The sequence below is a fragment of the Temnothorax longispinosus genome, chromosome 12 (genome assembly GCF_030848805.1).
Source record: "Temnothorax longispinosus isolate EJ_2023e chromosome 12, Tlon_JGU_v1, whole genome shotgun sequence".
Classification (NCBI taxonomy): domain Eukaryota; kingdom Metazoa; phylum Arthropoda; class Insecta; order Hymenoptera; family Formicidae; genus Temnothorax; species Temnothorax longispinosus.
Genome location: NC_092369.1, coordinates 9623023 through 9639697, shown reverse-complemented (window position 1 = coordinate 9639697; position 16675 = coordinate 9623023). Strand labels below are relative to the sequence as shown.

At 37.1% G+C, this 16675-nt stretch overlaps 1 protein-coding gene across 3 annotated transcripts in view; it reads right to left on the bottom strand.

Annotated features, from left to right (window-relative positions):
• LOC139822868 (uncharacterized) overlaps positions 1–16675 on the bottom strand; it is a 183734-nt gene that overhangs the window by 58532 nt on the left and 108527 nt on the right. For all 3 annotated transcript variants that reach the window (XM_071795022.1, XM_071795020.1, XM_071795021.1), the window contains exon 2: positions 1295–1503. In XM_071795022.1, the coding sequence (XP_071651123.1) occupies positions 1295–1471 (177 nt within the window). In that variant the 5' untranslated portion in view covers positions 1472–1503. The remainder of the gene's footprint in view (positions 1–1294; positions 1504–16675) is intronic.

Sequence of the window (16675 nt, the reverse complement as noted above, 5' to 3'; positions counted from 1 at the left end):
GTCGTTAAGATCTCGGGCGCATCCTTCTTTTTAACGATGCGCATGTTCACATCAATGTTTTAAAGGGATAGGATTATAGCAGATGTTGAGAAAAAAGGGGTAAAAAGAAGAGAAGAAGATTAATATAATTTATCAATGTGGACACAAAGAGTGGGGCTGATACTGAATATATTGGAACACGATTATGCTTTTCTTAAATCCTTTTACATTTTCTTATCAATGGATTTATAGTAGACTTAATATCTTAAGCCAAGAAGAAAATACGCTCGACAAAAGTCATCCCTCAATCATGGAATATTTGCAATATGTGGAATGTCATTAAACAAAAGGTATAACGTAATTTAATATGTCTAATTAGTAAAACCAATTGACAAGATAATAGAAAAAAATATGAAAATATTTCTTTGGTATGAAAAAGAACAAATAAGTGAAAAATATTCAAGCACATTTAATTATTTATATTATAGCCATTACAAATATATCATATATATAGATATATTTATACCAGATATTCTCCCGCACATTATATATCTATATATTTGGATTACATTATTTTATTTTATCACATTTTCTATTCTATGTATATGTGAAATTACTGCTTATCGATCCACTTTCAATTTACATTTTGGTAATTATATACCAATATATTATCTGTACCAGAAATGGCTCATTTTATATTTTATTATAAAGTTTATTAAACGCCAAATATTTGCCATTTGGAATTCATAACATCGTTCATGTTATTAAAATTTTCATGTTAATGAATTCTATTCATATCCTCAATTGAAAAAATTGTATTGCAGTTTTTATTAACCAAGAATTATACTCATAAATAATGTAGCTCTTTCTTGTAAGAATTATAAAATATATTAAGAGAGATAAATAAATACAAACTTATTTTAGACTTGAACAGATTTTAAACTTTAGAAAACTATGTAAAGAAAATTAATTCTTTGTAATCAATGTTATTATGCAAAAGCTTTGACGAAAATGTGTTACTTAAAAATACTTAAAATGTTAATCTAAAAGTATACTCATGCGTTTGTTTATACATATATACCTACAATTTTATACTTCATATTTGTCTCGAGAAAATAATAATATACATATGTGACAAATTAAATTGTTCTCTTTGTACGTTATTTTTTAATATAAAATTGTATTAAAAAAAAAAGTATAATATATACTATTATATGTTCTATTATTGATTACAACCTTAAAAATACGTCAGCAATACGAGAATTCATTCTAAATAAATGTAAAACGTTATCGAAGATCTCGTTCAGTCACTTACGTCGACATTAATCCCAGAAATGTTGAAGACTTTGGTGGATGGTTCCTCGGTGGGCGAGAATCGGTAGAACTCGTGCTTGCCCCGGTACCACTTGAGGGAGTAGAGTGGTGCATTCTCCAGATCATAATGGCACCGCAGAATCACCTTGTCGCCACGTTGCACCACTTCCGGAATCATCTCTAGGCTGACCTCCCGCAGACAGCTCGCACCTTTCAGGAAAATGAGAACAGGAACACAAGGCATTAAGTCTAGTGCGCATCATTAGTTCGCTTTTAGTCGTCGCGCGAGAGGTTGCACAGCACGCGTCAGCGAGAAATTGCAATTCCGCCGAATGACAATTTCCCCTCGTCCTCCCCTCGCGCAACCGCTCTCGCAACTATGCATGCAACCGCAAACACACGCACGCGCGAGCTCTCACGTCCACGCGCGCGGCCACGTATATCTACATATACATATATTAAACCCCAACCCCATCTCTCGTATCCGAACCATTTTCGCGTAACCCATACGAGGTGCTCTGCAAACTAACCCTCACGCTCGAACGAACGCGGTGTTTTTTGCTGAAACTCCGTTACGTGAGGATTATCGACGATTCGACCTATTAAGCCGCAAGGAAGCCGAGCTTTGGATGGCGTTTGTATTAAACCAGAATGAGAGAGGGAGAAGAGGGAGAGGAGGCTGCGACTCCTTGGTGCAGAATGAAGCTCTTATTACGTAGTACCTCCGGGCTATACGGAAATGGGTATGGGTCTACAAGCCGCGAATGGGAACAAAACTCTGCGGGGTTACTTCCCTCCTCAGAAGCATCAGGAACATATGCCACGTTATACGTAATATTTTAGAGAAAATATGGCACTTTACCTACTACGGACGATGCGCGTTTTCACGCCCGCGCGGAAGTTTACACGTCAACGAGACATGTAAATCTTTCGTCACATCCATTCAATTTATTATAACATTTTGATAACCTGTTCGTAAATATACTACTGTACTTGTGTGTTTCGTGTATTAGATATTAAACTGTTACGAAAACGTGGAAAAATATACTTCCAAACATGATTGATGATTGCAGTTTCATCCGATGCATTAAAATGTAATATTTTTTGTACGTCTTCAAAGTAAATTTTATCTCATTTTTGCGTATTTTATGCTACCACAAATTGCGTGCGATATATTTCAATATTTTATAGCATTTATTTTTCGCAAATTGGACAAAGATTTATTATCTAAAATGTGATATTTTACTGCATTATAATGATTATTATGAAATTATAATTATCGTAATTTATTTTAGTGCGTTTATTGTAATATATTGTACATTCTTTATTATAATAAATTTGAAATAAATATTTTTTATCTTTTATATACGTAATAAACTTTATGCAATTATAATTTTATTATTTATTTCCCCTTCATTAAATCATAATAATATGAGTAAAAAGTTAAAGGAGACTTTTAAGTTACGTTATATTTTGAACTTTTTTCGAACACTGATACTTCTTTTCGTCCCGTCTCCTAAATTTAATATCGTATACAACTTACAAAATGCCCACAATTACGTTGTGCAAGTAGGTTAAATAAATAAATAACTCATTTTTTTGAGCGGCTTATACGCGGAATGAGTTTGCTTAAATAAGAAAAGCTGACCGCGTTTAATATTGTGCACATGTTACACCGAATCCTCAGAAATGAGAAAGAAACAGACGGTACCACATGAATCGTGCCACACAATAAGAGCAAGAATGTTTACATAGAAAAAATATTATTAACATAACATAATGCAGCAATGATGAAAATTAACACACAGCCGAACGTACGATATATGTTATTAAAGTATAAATTAGAAAATTTTATATATATGTATATTAATATTGTATATATGTATTACATAATAATTAATTCTTAAGAAATAAATTTCTCCAAATATAAAAAATTGTCATTCTAACTTATACATAATTATAAATTATTGGAATATCAAAGCAATGCGAATCTTGTAAATCGAATACTTATAAAAGACCTTGTAATAAAACTTTCGAATCGTCTTGTAAACAATTTTACAACGTCGCGTCACAAAGCGTTTTTCATGCAGTCTTGAAAAGTGTCAGTTAAGTTCCTTGATGGCAAAAAGATGCGAATTTCCACGTTTACTACGAATAAGACTCGGAAAGTTGAGAAAGCTTTTTCCTGCTTAATTTTCGTTTGAAAGGCATCCTGAAAAATGTGGACCGACGTGATGCCAGTTCTAAGTTTCCGGAGACTTCTTTTGAAGGACGCAATACTCGCGTCCCTCGCGTTCCCCTTGCGCGGTTAGTTACGTGCTGTACTGCACGACGTATCTACATTTAAACTCTCAGGACCCCCAACTAGTTTCTATGCCCGGTAGCGCCACTTCTTACAACTAATGATTCGTAAAGAAAGCTAATTTAACGAAACACTTAACGTTTCAGCAATTTTCTTTGAAAGAAGGAAATGCGCTACGCAACACGAAATTACCTCGCTCGCCGACGTCAATTGGGACGATGGATTTTTATACTTTCATAAAGGCGCTCGTTTCTGAGAGCGGTAGAAGCCAATACGATGACGGTAGTATATTTTATGAAGTAAATAAAGTCAGTCCCTTCCCCCTCCATTCTATGTCAGCTGTATAGAACATTTAGTATTTGTAATTTTTAAATTATGAGAAAAAAATAACTTAAAATGAGCTTTTGATAACAGACTGAATGAAAGAAATACTTAAATTATAGCAACGGTAAATGCGAAATTGCGAGTAAATAACATTCTTATGAAACGGCAAGGTATATACGTAAAAGCATATTCATAATGGATTTATATTTTGAAACTGAAGAGCTTTTGTATGTTACGAGATAGCCGGGATAGTACATAAATAATAAATACATAGAATAATTTTTATTTTCTTCCAATAATTAGCAAGTAGACTTTCTGATGAGAGGTGGTTGCGTTTGTTCTTTTCGTTCGCCGCCATCACCCCATCGCTTCCCCGCTTTCCCCAACTTCAAAATTTATAACAAAGTTTTAATAACTCGTCTTCCTTGTGTTGCGAGTAAAGAAAGTCAGGGATCCATCGAAAACATCGGAAGCAGCGTAACGAAGAGAAATGTGAATTTGAATACAATTAGCCTTTAACGTTAAAATTCTGGGTAAATAGCGATAATTTGACCGTATAAAGAACAATCTTAATAGTTTGTGCAGTTGATAATGCCTAAATAATGATAAAATAAAATCATTTGAATATCACAAATTCAGAATAGATTAATCAGTGTTTTGTAAAGATTATTATTATTGTAACATATTTCTCAACAGCCAATTTGATTTTTGTGAAAACCGGTCGAGTTTCAAACAAATTTATACCTACTTACATTATTACTATATATGCATTTATATCTCTTGTATATACTATTTAACTGTTGTTATTCAATATAATGCTAATATAATCAACTTCAGATTAAAGAGTTTGCAAATTCATGTTTGTCGAAAATATCAACAGAGTAATATAACATGATACGACGAGCGAACAAGTCATAAATGAACGCCCAGTTATATGGTAAACAATCACTTGCGATAACTTGATTTGTATTCAGTTTAATGTATTTACGTGAGAAATACCGGTTCACATTAATATCGATTAAAGATTACTCGTTATTCTATCGTTCGAAAAGTATCAATTATGATTAATCAGCGTTCCATCAAAAACTGATATTTTAGTCGGTTTAAAAAATCTGGTTATACGAGCGTTGATCAAAATATTGGGTGAAGTTACACGTCCATTGCTAATCTCACATTTGAAAAAGTAACATTGGGTTTTTCCGGCCGCTGCAAACAGATTTGATTGCAATAAAATTAGTCGATTTGACCGAACGGAAAGATTATCCTGGAAATATCGTTTAAAAGTAAAATCCCACCTATGATATTTTTCACGCGGGGGTATTAAACGGTGCAATCAACGCGAGTAAAACCATTTTCGTTAAATACGATCGACGCGATTTGCGAAAAGCCGTTTTCGACGGCTTCAGCAATGAGTTTTGCGGTACAGACAGCCCAATGCGGACTGCATGGGTGCGTCGCGGCTCGGCCATCCCGGTATAATTCCAACACGATTCCCCCAGCGTTACTGTCGCGGACGGACCGTCGCGTCGCGCCGCGTCTGTACATTGCACCGCCCGCAAACGCGCCCCGGACAAATTAAGTTCCACCCCGTAACTGCGAACAGCTACGATCAGAATTGCAAAGTCCCGTGTACGCTCTTTTCTCTCGTGTCTCTTTTCCCTCGCCCTGGTATGCGGCCAAACCTGCGAGACGCTTCGTCACGAAATGCACTTCGCGACACATTACGCGTAGTACAGAAATCAAAGAGGCATTCGCGACATAATATATTGTACGCGGTTCATTTTTCCGATGCAACCGCTAAGCCAATTGCGATTTATGTTTAATAAAACAGTGACAATCATAAAGGTATTGCATGCTTTTTAATACATTCGTACTATGTTAGTGGTTATGAAATAATTAACTTTGATTTAAATTACAAAACAATGTAAAGAATTTCTCTCTTAAACACGAAAATAATTCTCTCCTAATATTTTGATATGTTATACGCATTTGAATCTTCATCTCTGTCTCTCAAATCACTTGGCTGCAATAGAAGCTTGATTAAAAATAAAAATTGTATGATTTGAATCTATAGCTTTTTTAACAACCCTCTTTTTCCTAAATGTTAAAAAGTAGAAAGCATTTTATCTGTGATCGAAAACTTAGACGGTTTAACTCGGTTTACGTAAAATAATTTTACGATATTTATATAAAAAGTATTAAATATAATATAATAACATTTGTATAATTTAATTAATTATTCAACATAATTAAATAAAGGACTGCTTAATTAGATGAATTTGAATTATTTCGTTCAATATACCATATTCCGTAACGAGATCTATTATAAAAGTCGTTATAACAGCAAATTTGCAGTTCGAATTGCGCAATTTATTTTATAATTAGATTTAAACTGAATATATGGTTTATATTTTATATTTGAAATATGCGCCCCTGATGCCTATTTCATCAAAAACATTTGATTGATGTTTTATCACGGTTTTTTTTATCATGAAATAAACGCCCAATGAGGAAAAGCAGAAATAAAATTTTAATCAACTAAAAGAGAGATGCGACAAACTACAACGTAGAATAAGAAATGCAGAAGAAGTAGTTCGGACCTGTTTTTCAACGAAACGTATGAGTATTTATCATTCGTATATTGCTGTGCGAGTGCGTAATGAAACGTTGGAATGCCGGTAATCTCACAGATATACAAACGAACATATTTCAGTCATAGTACGTGCAATCGGCCGTTTCTTTATACAGTAATGTAGATAAACGAGAAACGTCGGGTTCAGTAAGAGAAGAGAACGACCGCATAGCTTCTCTCGTTTCCCTTTCCTATCTTTCACCTGCTTTAAAGTTGAACAATGCTGAAGCATGCATGCGGTACAGCGAGCGTATTTTGTTACCGGTTTCCCTATATATACGCTGGTCTTATACAAATTGCGACGCATCTTTACTTGTGCCCTACAATGTTCAAAGTTTCGTCGCACGTTGAACGTTACACGTGACAAACGTGATACTCTTCTCTAATTATTCGGGATAATCGACGCGCCAATAAAAACAAGCGAGAAAACTAGCAAGGCTGCTTGCAACCTGCAACTCTCTCTAGCTTGCCTATAGCAAGCAATGTAGTAAACAAAAGTAAGTAACGCGCATATATATAAATTTGCACTGAGAAAAAAAATTGTTGATCCCAAAAAATATTTAGTCCGATACGTTCAACTAACCATTTTAATTAGTTAACTAAACATTAGTTGTTTCAACAATTTATTTAGTTTCTTTAATCAAGAATTAATTAATTCAACTAATGTTTAGTTAACTAACTGAAATGTTTAGTTGAACGTATCGGACTAAATATTTTTTGGAATTAACAAATTTTTTTTCTCAGTGTGAGAAACTGACAAAAAAATATTCTGTGCCATGAATAAAAAAAAAGGCAAGTTATGCTCTGTTCATATCAATATTAATTGTACGATTTCGGTTAATTCAACTCTCTTGTTTTGAAGAGCCAAAAACAGAAAAACTGATAGTTTTTTAAACGATATTTCGCATTGGGCTGTAGAAAAGTAAGATAAACTGAATTCAATGTTTTATTTGTTGTAGACATTAACAAAACGTTTCTACCTGGTGCGAAAGATTCGGTTGAGAATATTCTGCAAAACGCGATCCCTTTATTATTGAAAGTCACCGAATATGCTGACTACATCATTGTGTTTATCCGTGCTTATTGTTATTGCATAGCGAAGAGACGCGGGGTGAAAGTTTGGACTTCGGGGAGTAACAGAGTGGCTTGGTGAACCGCAGTAAATCAAGCGAAAACAACAAACAAATTTAGCATCGAAGGCGTATCGGCCTTGTATTTTCGTGTAGCGTATACGTTACGCGCGGCAAGTTAACGAATTTTTCTGAGTTATTACGCGAAGTTTGGCAATTCTCGATTGGAGTGATGGGCAACAAGCGTGGAAAATTCATCATTTTTCGCCAACACTCGTGCCGACCAGCCAACTATCGTCCGCGGGCGATAACGTTTACCGATTCTTCGATATAGCGATATCAGCGAGAATCAGATTTCAGAAATAATATTCCCCAAATACATTTAAAAACAAGAGAGAAAGACTGCGTTTACTTTATTTCCAATTTTAAGAAATATGATCTACATAATTTTACGTGTACCTATCACGTGATAGTATGTATCAATATAAAATATTAAAAAAACACATTATATGTATATGTGTATTTTTTTCATCTGCATACATTTATAATTATAATAATGCAGAGTTTACAATCTCACATTTCTCATCTGTTATATTATATTATTTAACACGAGCGTTGAAATAAATATCAAATCTACAAGAAATGTGTCAACGAAAAATTCAATTAATGTCGCAGCATTGTGCGCGAAAAGGTTGCAACTTACTCGATAATGATACAGAATGCCTTCAGTTTTTCAAGAATAGTTCAAATGTGACTTTCGGCGACGGGCGGAGCAGTTTGTTAAAAACGCTGACAGGCGGCAGATCGCAATGAAGCACGAAGAAATTTGAGAATAGGGAACTGCACTCGCTAGAAAAGCGGAAATTGGTGGAAACCCGGGCGGACTGTCGGCAATCTGAGAAGTTATTACTGGGCGGGACAAATTGCACTTCCGCGCAAACAAAAATAAGAGGATATTAAACCGGATGAATGGAAATGGGACTCTATGTCTACGTAATGATGAAAGATGCGCGCCAACTTAATCGTTACTTATATAATGACATAAATAGGAGGAGGGTTATATTAACCGACATATACGCCAACCGAGGAAGTTGACATTTTATTCATGAATGCACGCGTCGCTTCGCTTCAATTACGAGAGTTTGTAATTATCTAAAGCAGTCCTGCGACAGCCAATTACCATACATACGTATACGTCCTAAGTATACGCACATATAAGTACAATTTTGATTAGCTAAATGGACCCTACACGATACGACTGTAATTTGACTGCTGTTATTTCAATTTGTCATATTTCATATTTTAAAACAATATATAAGCAATACATAGTATAAAAAGAAGATATATTCAAGTATACGCTTTATTATACATAAGTTTTTGAAAAAAATTATATAAGAACTAATATTAATTTGTATTTAAAAAATATGCCATTGTATGCGATTTAGATCATTATAATGTGCGTATGCATGTGTGTGTGACGTGTTATTAGATATAATAAATATTATACAAATCTATACAAAATAAGCGCTTTGTTTCGCGGCTTATGCAAAATATATACGCAAATGCAAAATTCACGACAAATCAACCATCTTATTTTGACATTCCATCGCTTCATTTGATTCATGTTCTCGATATCGGGTTCGAGTGAATGTTAATGATCGCGCATGAGCAAATACAATCGTACTTGCGCCCGATGAATACATGCATCAGCATATATAATATAGAAAAGACAATGCAATACATAATCCCTTCTAAAATCTGGTTGACATATCAGAGCTGAATGCGGGGCACGTTAAAAAATGGGATCAAAAACAGAGAAAAAGAGAGACAGATGGAGCGCAAAGCTGTATCGAGCGTGTGTGCACATATTGTGGCGTGAAAGCACACAACACTGATGCGGCCAAATGAAAATGTAGCGGCGACTGGCTGCGCACAACCAGTCGGATGTCAAATCCCGAGAAAATATCGTAATTGCGTGAAAGCAGAGAAACGTATAACTTCATCATTGAGCCCGAATAAAGCGAAACGCTCTGCAGAGTCCGCCATGCGCGACAACGGTGAAACGACGAGGAAAAAAAAATACCGAGAAGCTACCGTATAGAATTATAGTTTTACTGCACCGGAGACGAGACAAAAATCCTTGGGGACGAAGAGAACCGGGGAAAATGACACGATGTAGCCGTAAAACGTAAGTACCCGATTTCCGTGTGCTCATGCGACGAAGTCGTAGCCAGATATTTTTACAGCCCGGCTTACAGTGAACATTGCACGGAAATAAAATGCTTAATTATAAATGTAAAAGATAAGTTGATGGTTACGACCAGCTGGCGAATAGGAAAATCGGATGTGAAAAAGAGCTCCTAACTGAAGTATTACTCGTCGCGGTTTATCGGGTATTGGCGTTATATACGCTGTTTCTAGATCGATGTAAAAAAAAAAAAACGGCAGTGTATCTTTTCATAGGGGCAATTATAGAAGAAAATTTCAGGAATGTTTTAAAAAATAATCACTATTAAATACAATTCATTTTCTAGTCTTCATGATTAAGCGAAGTATATGTATATATAACTTATAGACTTTTGTCATAATTTTTTACGGAAATTAAAAAAGACGATGCATGTATGCGTAAACAAAAAAAAGACTCGCAACGTTGTTTGTTAGTAGCAACATTTATATGTAACAGACCATTACACATGCGACATGCTGATAAACGAGATAGTGCGCAAGTGGAAATTTGATATTCGATCAATATGTACAGTTTACCCTATGTCAACTATTGGCTTTATCGACGACAGTATATCAATATATCCCAAAAATAAAACAGTTGCAATTGCAGTTTTAAAAAAAGAATAATAAATCGAAGCTAAAATTTAATATATACGAAATATAAATATATATTCTGTGTTTACATATTTGTTTACATATTTTCAAATTTTCAATTAAAGAAGTTGCTCCAACTAAAATAAATAATACATTAATAATATTAAATTAAAACATTTATAAAACATTCTGTTTTAAAAATATATGGTACCTGTATTAGCTAGAAAATATTATCTATTTGAAAGGAAATAGAACATAGACAATGGGCAACGCATGAGTGCAGTGTACCCCGAGGTAAATTAACCGCAACTATCGGTATAACCGGAAAATAGTCATGTAAATCAGGTAACAATTTATCTTGTGCGTTTTCTCGTATAAACATATTCCAGAATAATACGCGCAGCCGGGGATATTCAAATATTGGAATATGAAAGCGTCGATTCATGCAAAATGATCGGAGGGCGCGCGTAGCACAAAATCGCAGTTCCGCGCGTCGCATGATTGAACTGGCGATCTCGATAAGACCACGAACACTGAATTAAACACGCCGCGCCAGTAATTCAGCGTAAATTCGCCGAATGCAAAAACGTAAACGGGAAACGCGAATATAGAGAAGGCGCTGCACATTACATTTCACTGTCCCTTTGCCCGCACCGTAATCTGCTGCGGCGCGGCCGTTTGGCGAATGAGCCTTAATGAGGGCCGCCGTTGCGTAGGCGCGCTTGAAAAATGCATATGCTCTCTCTCATTTCTCTCTCCTCGCTACTCGTCTTCTAACGTGATATCGTGGCGCCGCGAACACGCCATTTTTCCGGCGTATTAACGCACATACGTGGGCCACTGTTCGTCGTAAAACGGGCCGAACGAGCAACGACTCTCCGACGACTGGTTCAACGAAGTGATATACCACGAAGAGAGTTCTCCCTCGTCTACGAGCTTACTAATGCGAGCATCACGATGCCAGCTATTAGCCAGTGATATATCGACTGTTCGGTAATGCGCCAGTATCACTATGAAAAATCATGCGAGCGTCGCGCCGAAAGGACGCCGCTCGCCGGAAGTCGCTCGATCAACGCGACGATGCAGGGAGAGAGAGAAAGAGAGCGACGAGCCCGAGCGTGCACCATAACTGTGTATTGTGAATCCGTTCGGAATGCGCACGATGCACGGGGCTTTGTAGTTTCTTGAATTTCGGTTTACTCGGGTGAACATAATGTACATAAGGAAGATAGAAACGTTCTCGGCTACACGTCGCTTCATTCTTGTACTCGCTGGCGCGCGATTCTCGTTACAGCCGTGACAACCGAATACGAGACGATTGCTCGATGTGTGTCACCCGAACATGAAACGAAATCTCGATTCGATTTCACTCGGTTCTAACGTCACCGAAAAGCGATCCGCCGTACCTCGCAAAGCTCCAAGAGAGCCTGCACGACTTGCGAAAAGCTTTCAAACCTGTTGGACATTATTAGCTATGCTACACAGGATTTTTATGTTGCTGAAAGAGTACGATGTGAAATCGGTAAAGCGTTATGCACGTATTGCATCAAAGATTCCTTCTATGTGTGTGATTACAAACGAGATATAATTTCTCTTCGGTAAGTGGTGGTGGTGGTATTATACGAATTGATATTAAACATGTATTCATATTACACATATAAATGATACGCTTTTCTTGCGGAAATACAGCGAAACAGCTAGGAAATGAGCAAGAATAGAATGGGAACATTTTTGCACGAGGATAGCTATTCATCATACGAGAGAGGGAATATTATTAGATTGGCAAAAGAAATTGAGTCATTGTATGGAGAACGTGGAATGATGAGACTTTGATCGATGAGCAATATTGCGATTCACAAAAGACGGATTCCAAGATCATAAATTATAACTCGTTTCTTCGAGCGGTTTTTTCTTAGCGTCTACAGTTGAGGATATAACGTTTTTGTGCTGTCAAAAAAAAAAAAAAAAAACGAAAAAGAATTATGAAGCGCTGTTACATCGAAACTGCACTGGTGTCTTCCGGTCTTTGTTATAATTGATATAATATCTGATATTTAAATATAGCCGGTCAACAATTATAATGTTAATTAATTGATAAGTTTACTTCGACAATACGATAGACATTTATATCCTTTTGTTTGCTTAAAATTTATGACACACTAAATATATTAATGTCAGTTGATATTCTAACAGAGAGAGAAACCTATATCGTACATTAGGGCCCAGTAAAATGAACTGCACATTCACATCACCATCTTAAACAAACACTTAGTTATTACTAGATAGATAACCCCACTTCCATGATGCAGCCCGAAGCGATGCAGCGGTGTATCCGTCAGGAGTTATGCATATGACGGAAGACCAGCCAACATTACAGACTGCAGACATGGAGTTGCAGCAATATCTATGTAACAGTTTACGCCAGATGTTGATAGAGATAGCGAGAAACGATGCGTCGAAAACGAGTTCGCTGTCCTATATCGTACGATTTGAATTAAAATCAATTACGATAGCTTATTAATTACGGGTATTTAATGATTGATGATACTTTTACTAACTACAGAGAGGATTCTGGCAGTATTAAGTTCATTAATAATCCAGTTTTAAGTTAAATGAGCAATTACATATTTTGTAATACATCGCGTTTCCAGCATTATGTATTTATTGTAATTAGTACCGAGTGCACATTCTATTTTTAAATCACTTTTAAACTATCTGAAGCGCATAAAGTAAATTTAACTTTATATTACGTGCAAAATTTATTTTAGAATAATCAGCGAAAATTCCTCAAACCTTTTTTTAATTCACAGATATCCGCGTCATGATTTAATTGAGCAGCATTACGTACGCTATATTTATTATATAACGCACAATATTTGATATATCGTCTTACAATATATCGTAAAACAATAAAGGAAAAAGTTTTCAAGATCGATCGTCATCATAAAAGCGTTTCGCCATCGGAAATAATAAAAAGTACGAACTTGGGACTCACAGAAATTCCGTATTACCTTTTAATGCTTTTATGATTCCGCGTTGCGATACGAACGAGAGGGTAGGGAGGGCGGAAACGGATCCCATCGCTGTACTCAAGTCTGCGATTACAATTCCGGGGCGAAACGGAGAGCGGAACGACGACGCCTCCCCCCCCCCCCGCCCCGGTCTTCGCGACTTCGTTTCGCCGGTGCCTGCTTTTAAACTACTGCGAAACTATTGTGTTTTCTTATGATCGGCCGATGCTAGATGCAGTCGCCCCGGCGCTCTCACTCGCCTTCCTTTTGCATTATTGGGGGTAACTTCTGCACATTGCACGTACACGGCGACGCGAGTTTGCGTATTTGTGAGTTGGCTGTGGATAGTGCATCCAACCCCCTCCCTCCCCCGAAATGCAAGGCGGAACTCGGCCGCGATGGGAAGCCAGGTTCCTTGGCATCATCGGGCGCGCCACTGCCGGCCCCGGGCATTTTTCACCGTTTTTCTACTTCTGACCTCCGCCGTTTGTCCTCTTAATTGAGTTTTTTTCGTTCGCATCGAGACGCCGCGCCGCGCCGGCCGCGCGTTGTGCGCTACGTGCAGAAATCGAGCGTCGGATACGACGTAGCGGAACGGTGGGCGCGCCCCACGAAGAAAAGAGCCCGGCAGTAAATTATCGCGCTCCTAATCTCAAGTATATTCCACTGTACCGGCTTATCCAGCCGAGTGATGTAACGTTCTTCAGCTTCGCCGGCTAACAAACGGCTCGCCCTGTATAAGGTGCGCGTTGCGCTGTTTGTGTGAGTGTATATAGCGTCTATATGTATGGCGGGCGCCATCGCGAGCATTCGGACATTTTTATCGGTGCCGCCATATATATTGCAACTAGCACTCGGAATTTCTCGCTGCACTTCCGATTTCGAGGAAAAACCTGCATTGTTTTCTTTTTACTTTATTCTCTTGCTGCTTCAAGTGGCCGGCTGTGTTCGAATTTTCTCGCGAAATCTATGGCAACTTCTACATAGCTAAGTAGAAATTGACTCCTTAATATATAGTACAGATATAATGCTAAACTTTAAAGATATACAAAACAAAAAGTTTCCTAAATTTTTGTTTTCAATAAATAATAAATTAAAAAACAGAACCAAGAAAAATTATAAAAACATCTTTAAATATAAAATCATTAAAATATTATAAGAAACTATTATATAAAAAGCGAATAAACGATTTAAGCTATTTTAAAATATTTAAATAATGTCTAAACAAAAATGGCAAGTAACTTAATTGTTCGTTCTTACTTTCTTATAACTTTTCTAAATGTCACCTCGCAATATAGTTCTCGGATCACCTGATCGAAGCAATTTTCGTCACATCACTCGTTTAGACTGACATTGCTACAACTACTCCCGGAGATTCGTGGATTCGCGAAGTCCTCGAGGTAGCGTTATCCTGATATCGGCAGAACGCTCGCAAAAATCCTCGTAAGCGGCAGATACATCACCGAGCTAGACAGCTGTTTTTCTTCAAGCCTCGCTGGAAAGAGCAGCTGTCCGGCAAAAAACTTGAAAGTTTCGCGATTAGACGCTCGAGCTGAGCGAGGAACCGAAAGTCCGGATTGCTCGATATAATAAGTTTGATTAAGTATCGGCAATTGGAAGTACCTAGCCGTTCATCAACAAAAAAGAACTCTACGGCGCTACTATGACAACGACGACGATAACGATGACGACGACGACGACGACGACGACGACGACGACGACGACGGCAGCGGCGGCGGCGATCGCGACAAGGACCGAGCTGGCGGCCGAGGTGATCCTTTATTGACGGTGACGTAGGGTTATCGACGTCTTTCTGAGAGGTTTCTTGCCGCGTCGATTCACCGAGTTTCCGGATGTTGTCGAGGAGGCACGATAATACTCCAATTGTCTCTGACAAGGGCGATGATGGAATTTCCCCGGAAGAGAGAAAGAACGGCCAGACGGCGCACTCGAGTTTGCGTATGTGTATGTGCAAGCGTGTTCATAGAAGAGGACACCACATAATACGGGGGCTTTAGGAAGTTTTGGCGCTCGCGAATCCAGGACCGATATTGTGTCAGGCCTTTTGTGGACGACAGAAAGACAAGTGGGAGCCCGAGAGTCAGTAATTTCAGTGGTGGTTAGCGAGCAATTGTGGGAAACTATATCGCATTGCGGTAACGAACCTGATCGAATCGTTTGCGGTTTTATCGTGCCAAGAGAGCCTATGCTGTAATAGTAATAGAAAGTACGCTGTAACGCCAAATGGAGTGTAATATGAAACGTGAAATCGGAGCTTCGGTCATTCGTTATACCATTGCTCTATATCCGGTGGTTTCCGCGATACATATCCGCAATAATGAATAGTGTCATGGTATGTATACGTCAAGATTAAATTTTAAATCGTTTCCAAAGTACATTTTAACAATTATTGCATGCTTTGTGGTAGAGGAAAACTGGTTTGGAACTTTTCAAATGTTATGACATTTATTTTTACGCTACTGTATATTTACTTTTATGCTGTTGCCGAATATCTGCCACGCGGCGTATATTTGCTGATATCCACAGGTATTAATGTATCAATATTAAATGTATAGATATTAAAAAGAATAACAATAATTATTTAATGCAGAATAGATGATCCTGACATAGTCTCACAGATAATAGAATATCTTTAAATGTCACGTTTGTAAATTTTCTTGTGATTCCATGTAGTAAGCACTATTTACACGAAATTAAAAAACAAAATTTTTTAGCAAGAAATTTGAATAATTAAAAAAAAACAGCCATGATAATCTTCATTAAAAATTACTCGACATAATTACTCGACATCTCTTACATCGTGGTTGGCTTGGACACGATAATGGCAATGAAGAAGGTTACGATGGCTATATATGTGCAGTAACTTGATCTCTTGCCAACACAATGTACTTCAGGAACGAGAACTAGAAACCGCAGACATTTTGATCATATTCTCCCCTCCCCACCCCTCCCCTCTCACCCCCTGAACGACTTTATTATGCGAGAGAATAATGATATATCTCGCAAAGAATGCAACATACTGAATACCTACTTGGCAATACGAATGAATTGCATAAGACGTCATCGCTTACGTTATCTGCATTATTTTGTCACCTGCTGCATTTTAGAATAAAAATGAACAGTATAGATTTTATATATATATGTATGTGTAAAAAAAAATTGCTTCTAATGTAATAAATCGTAAGAAGACAGAAGTGTTATG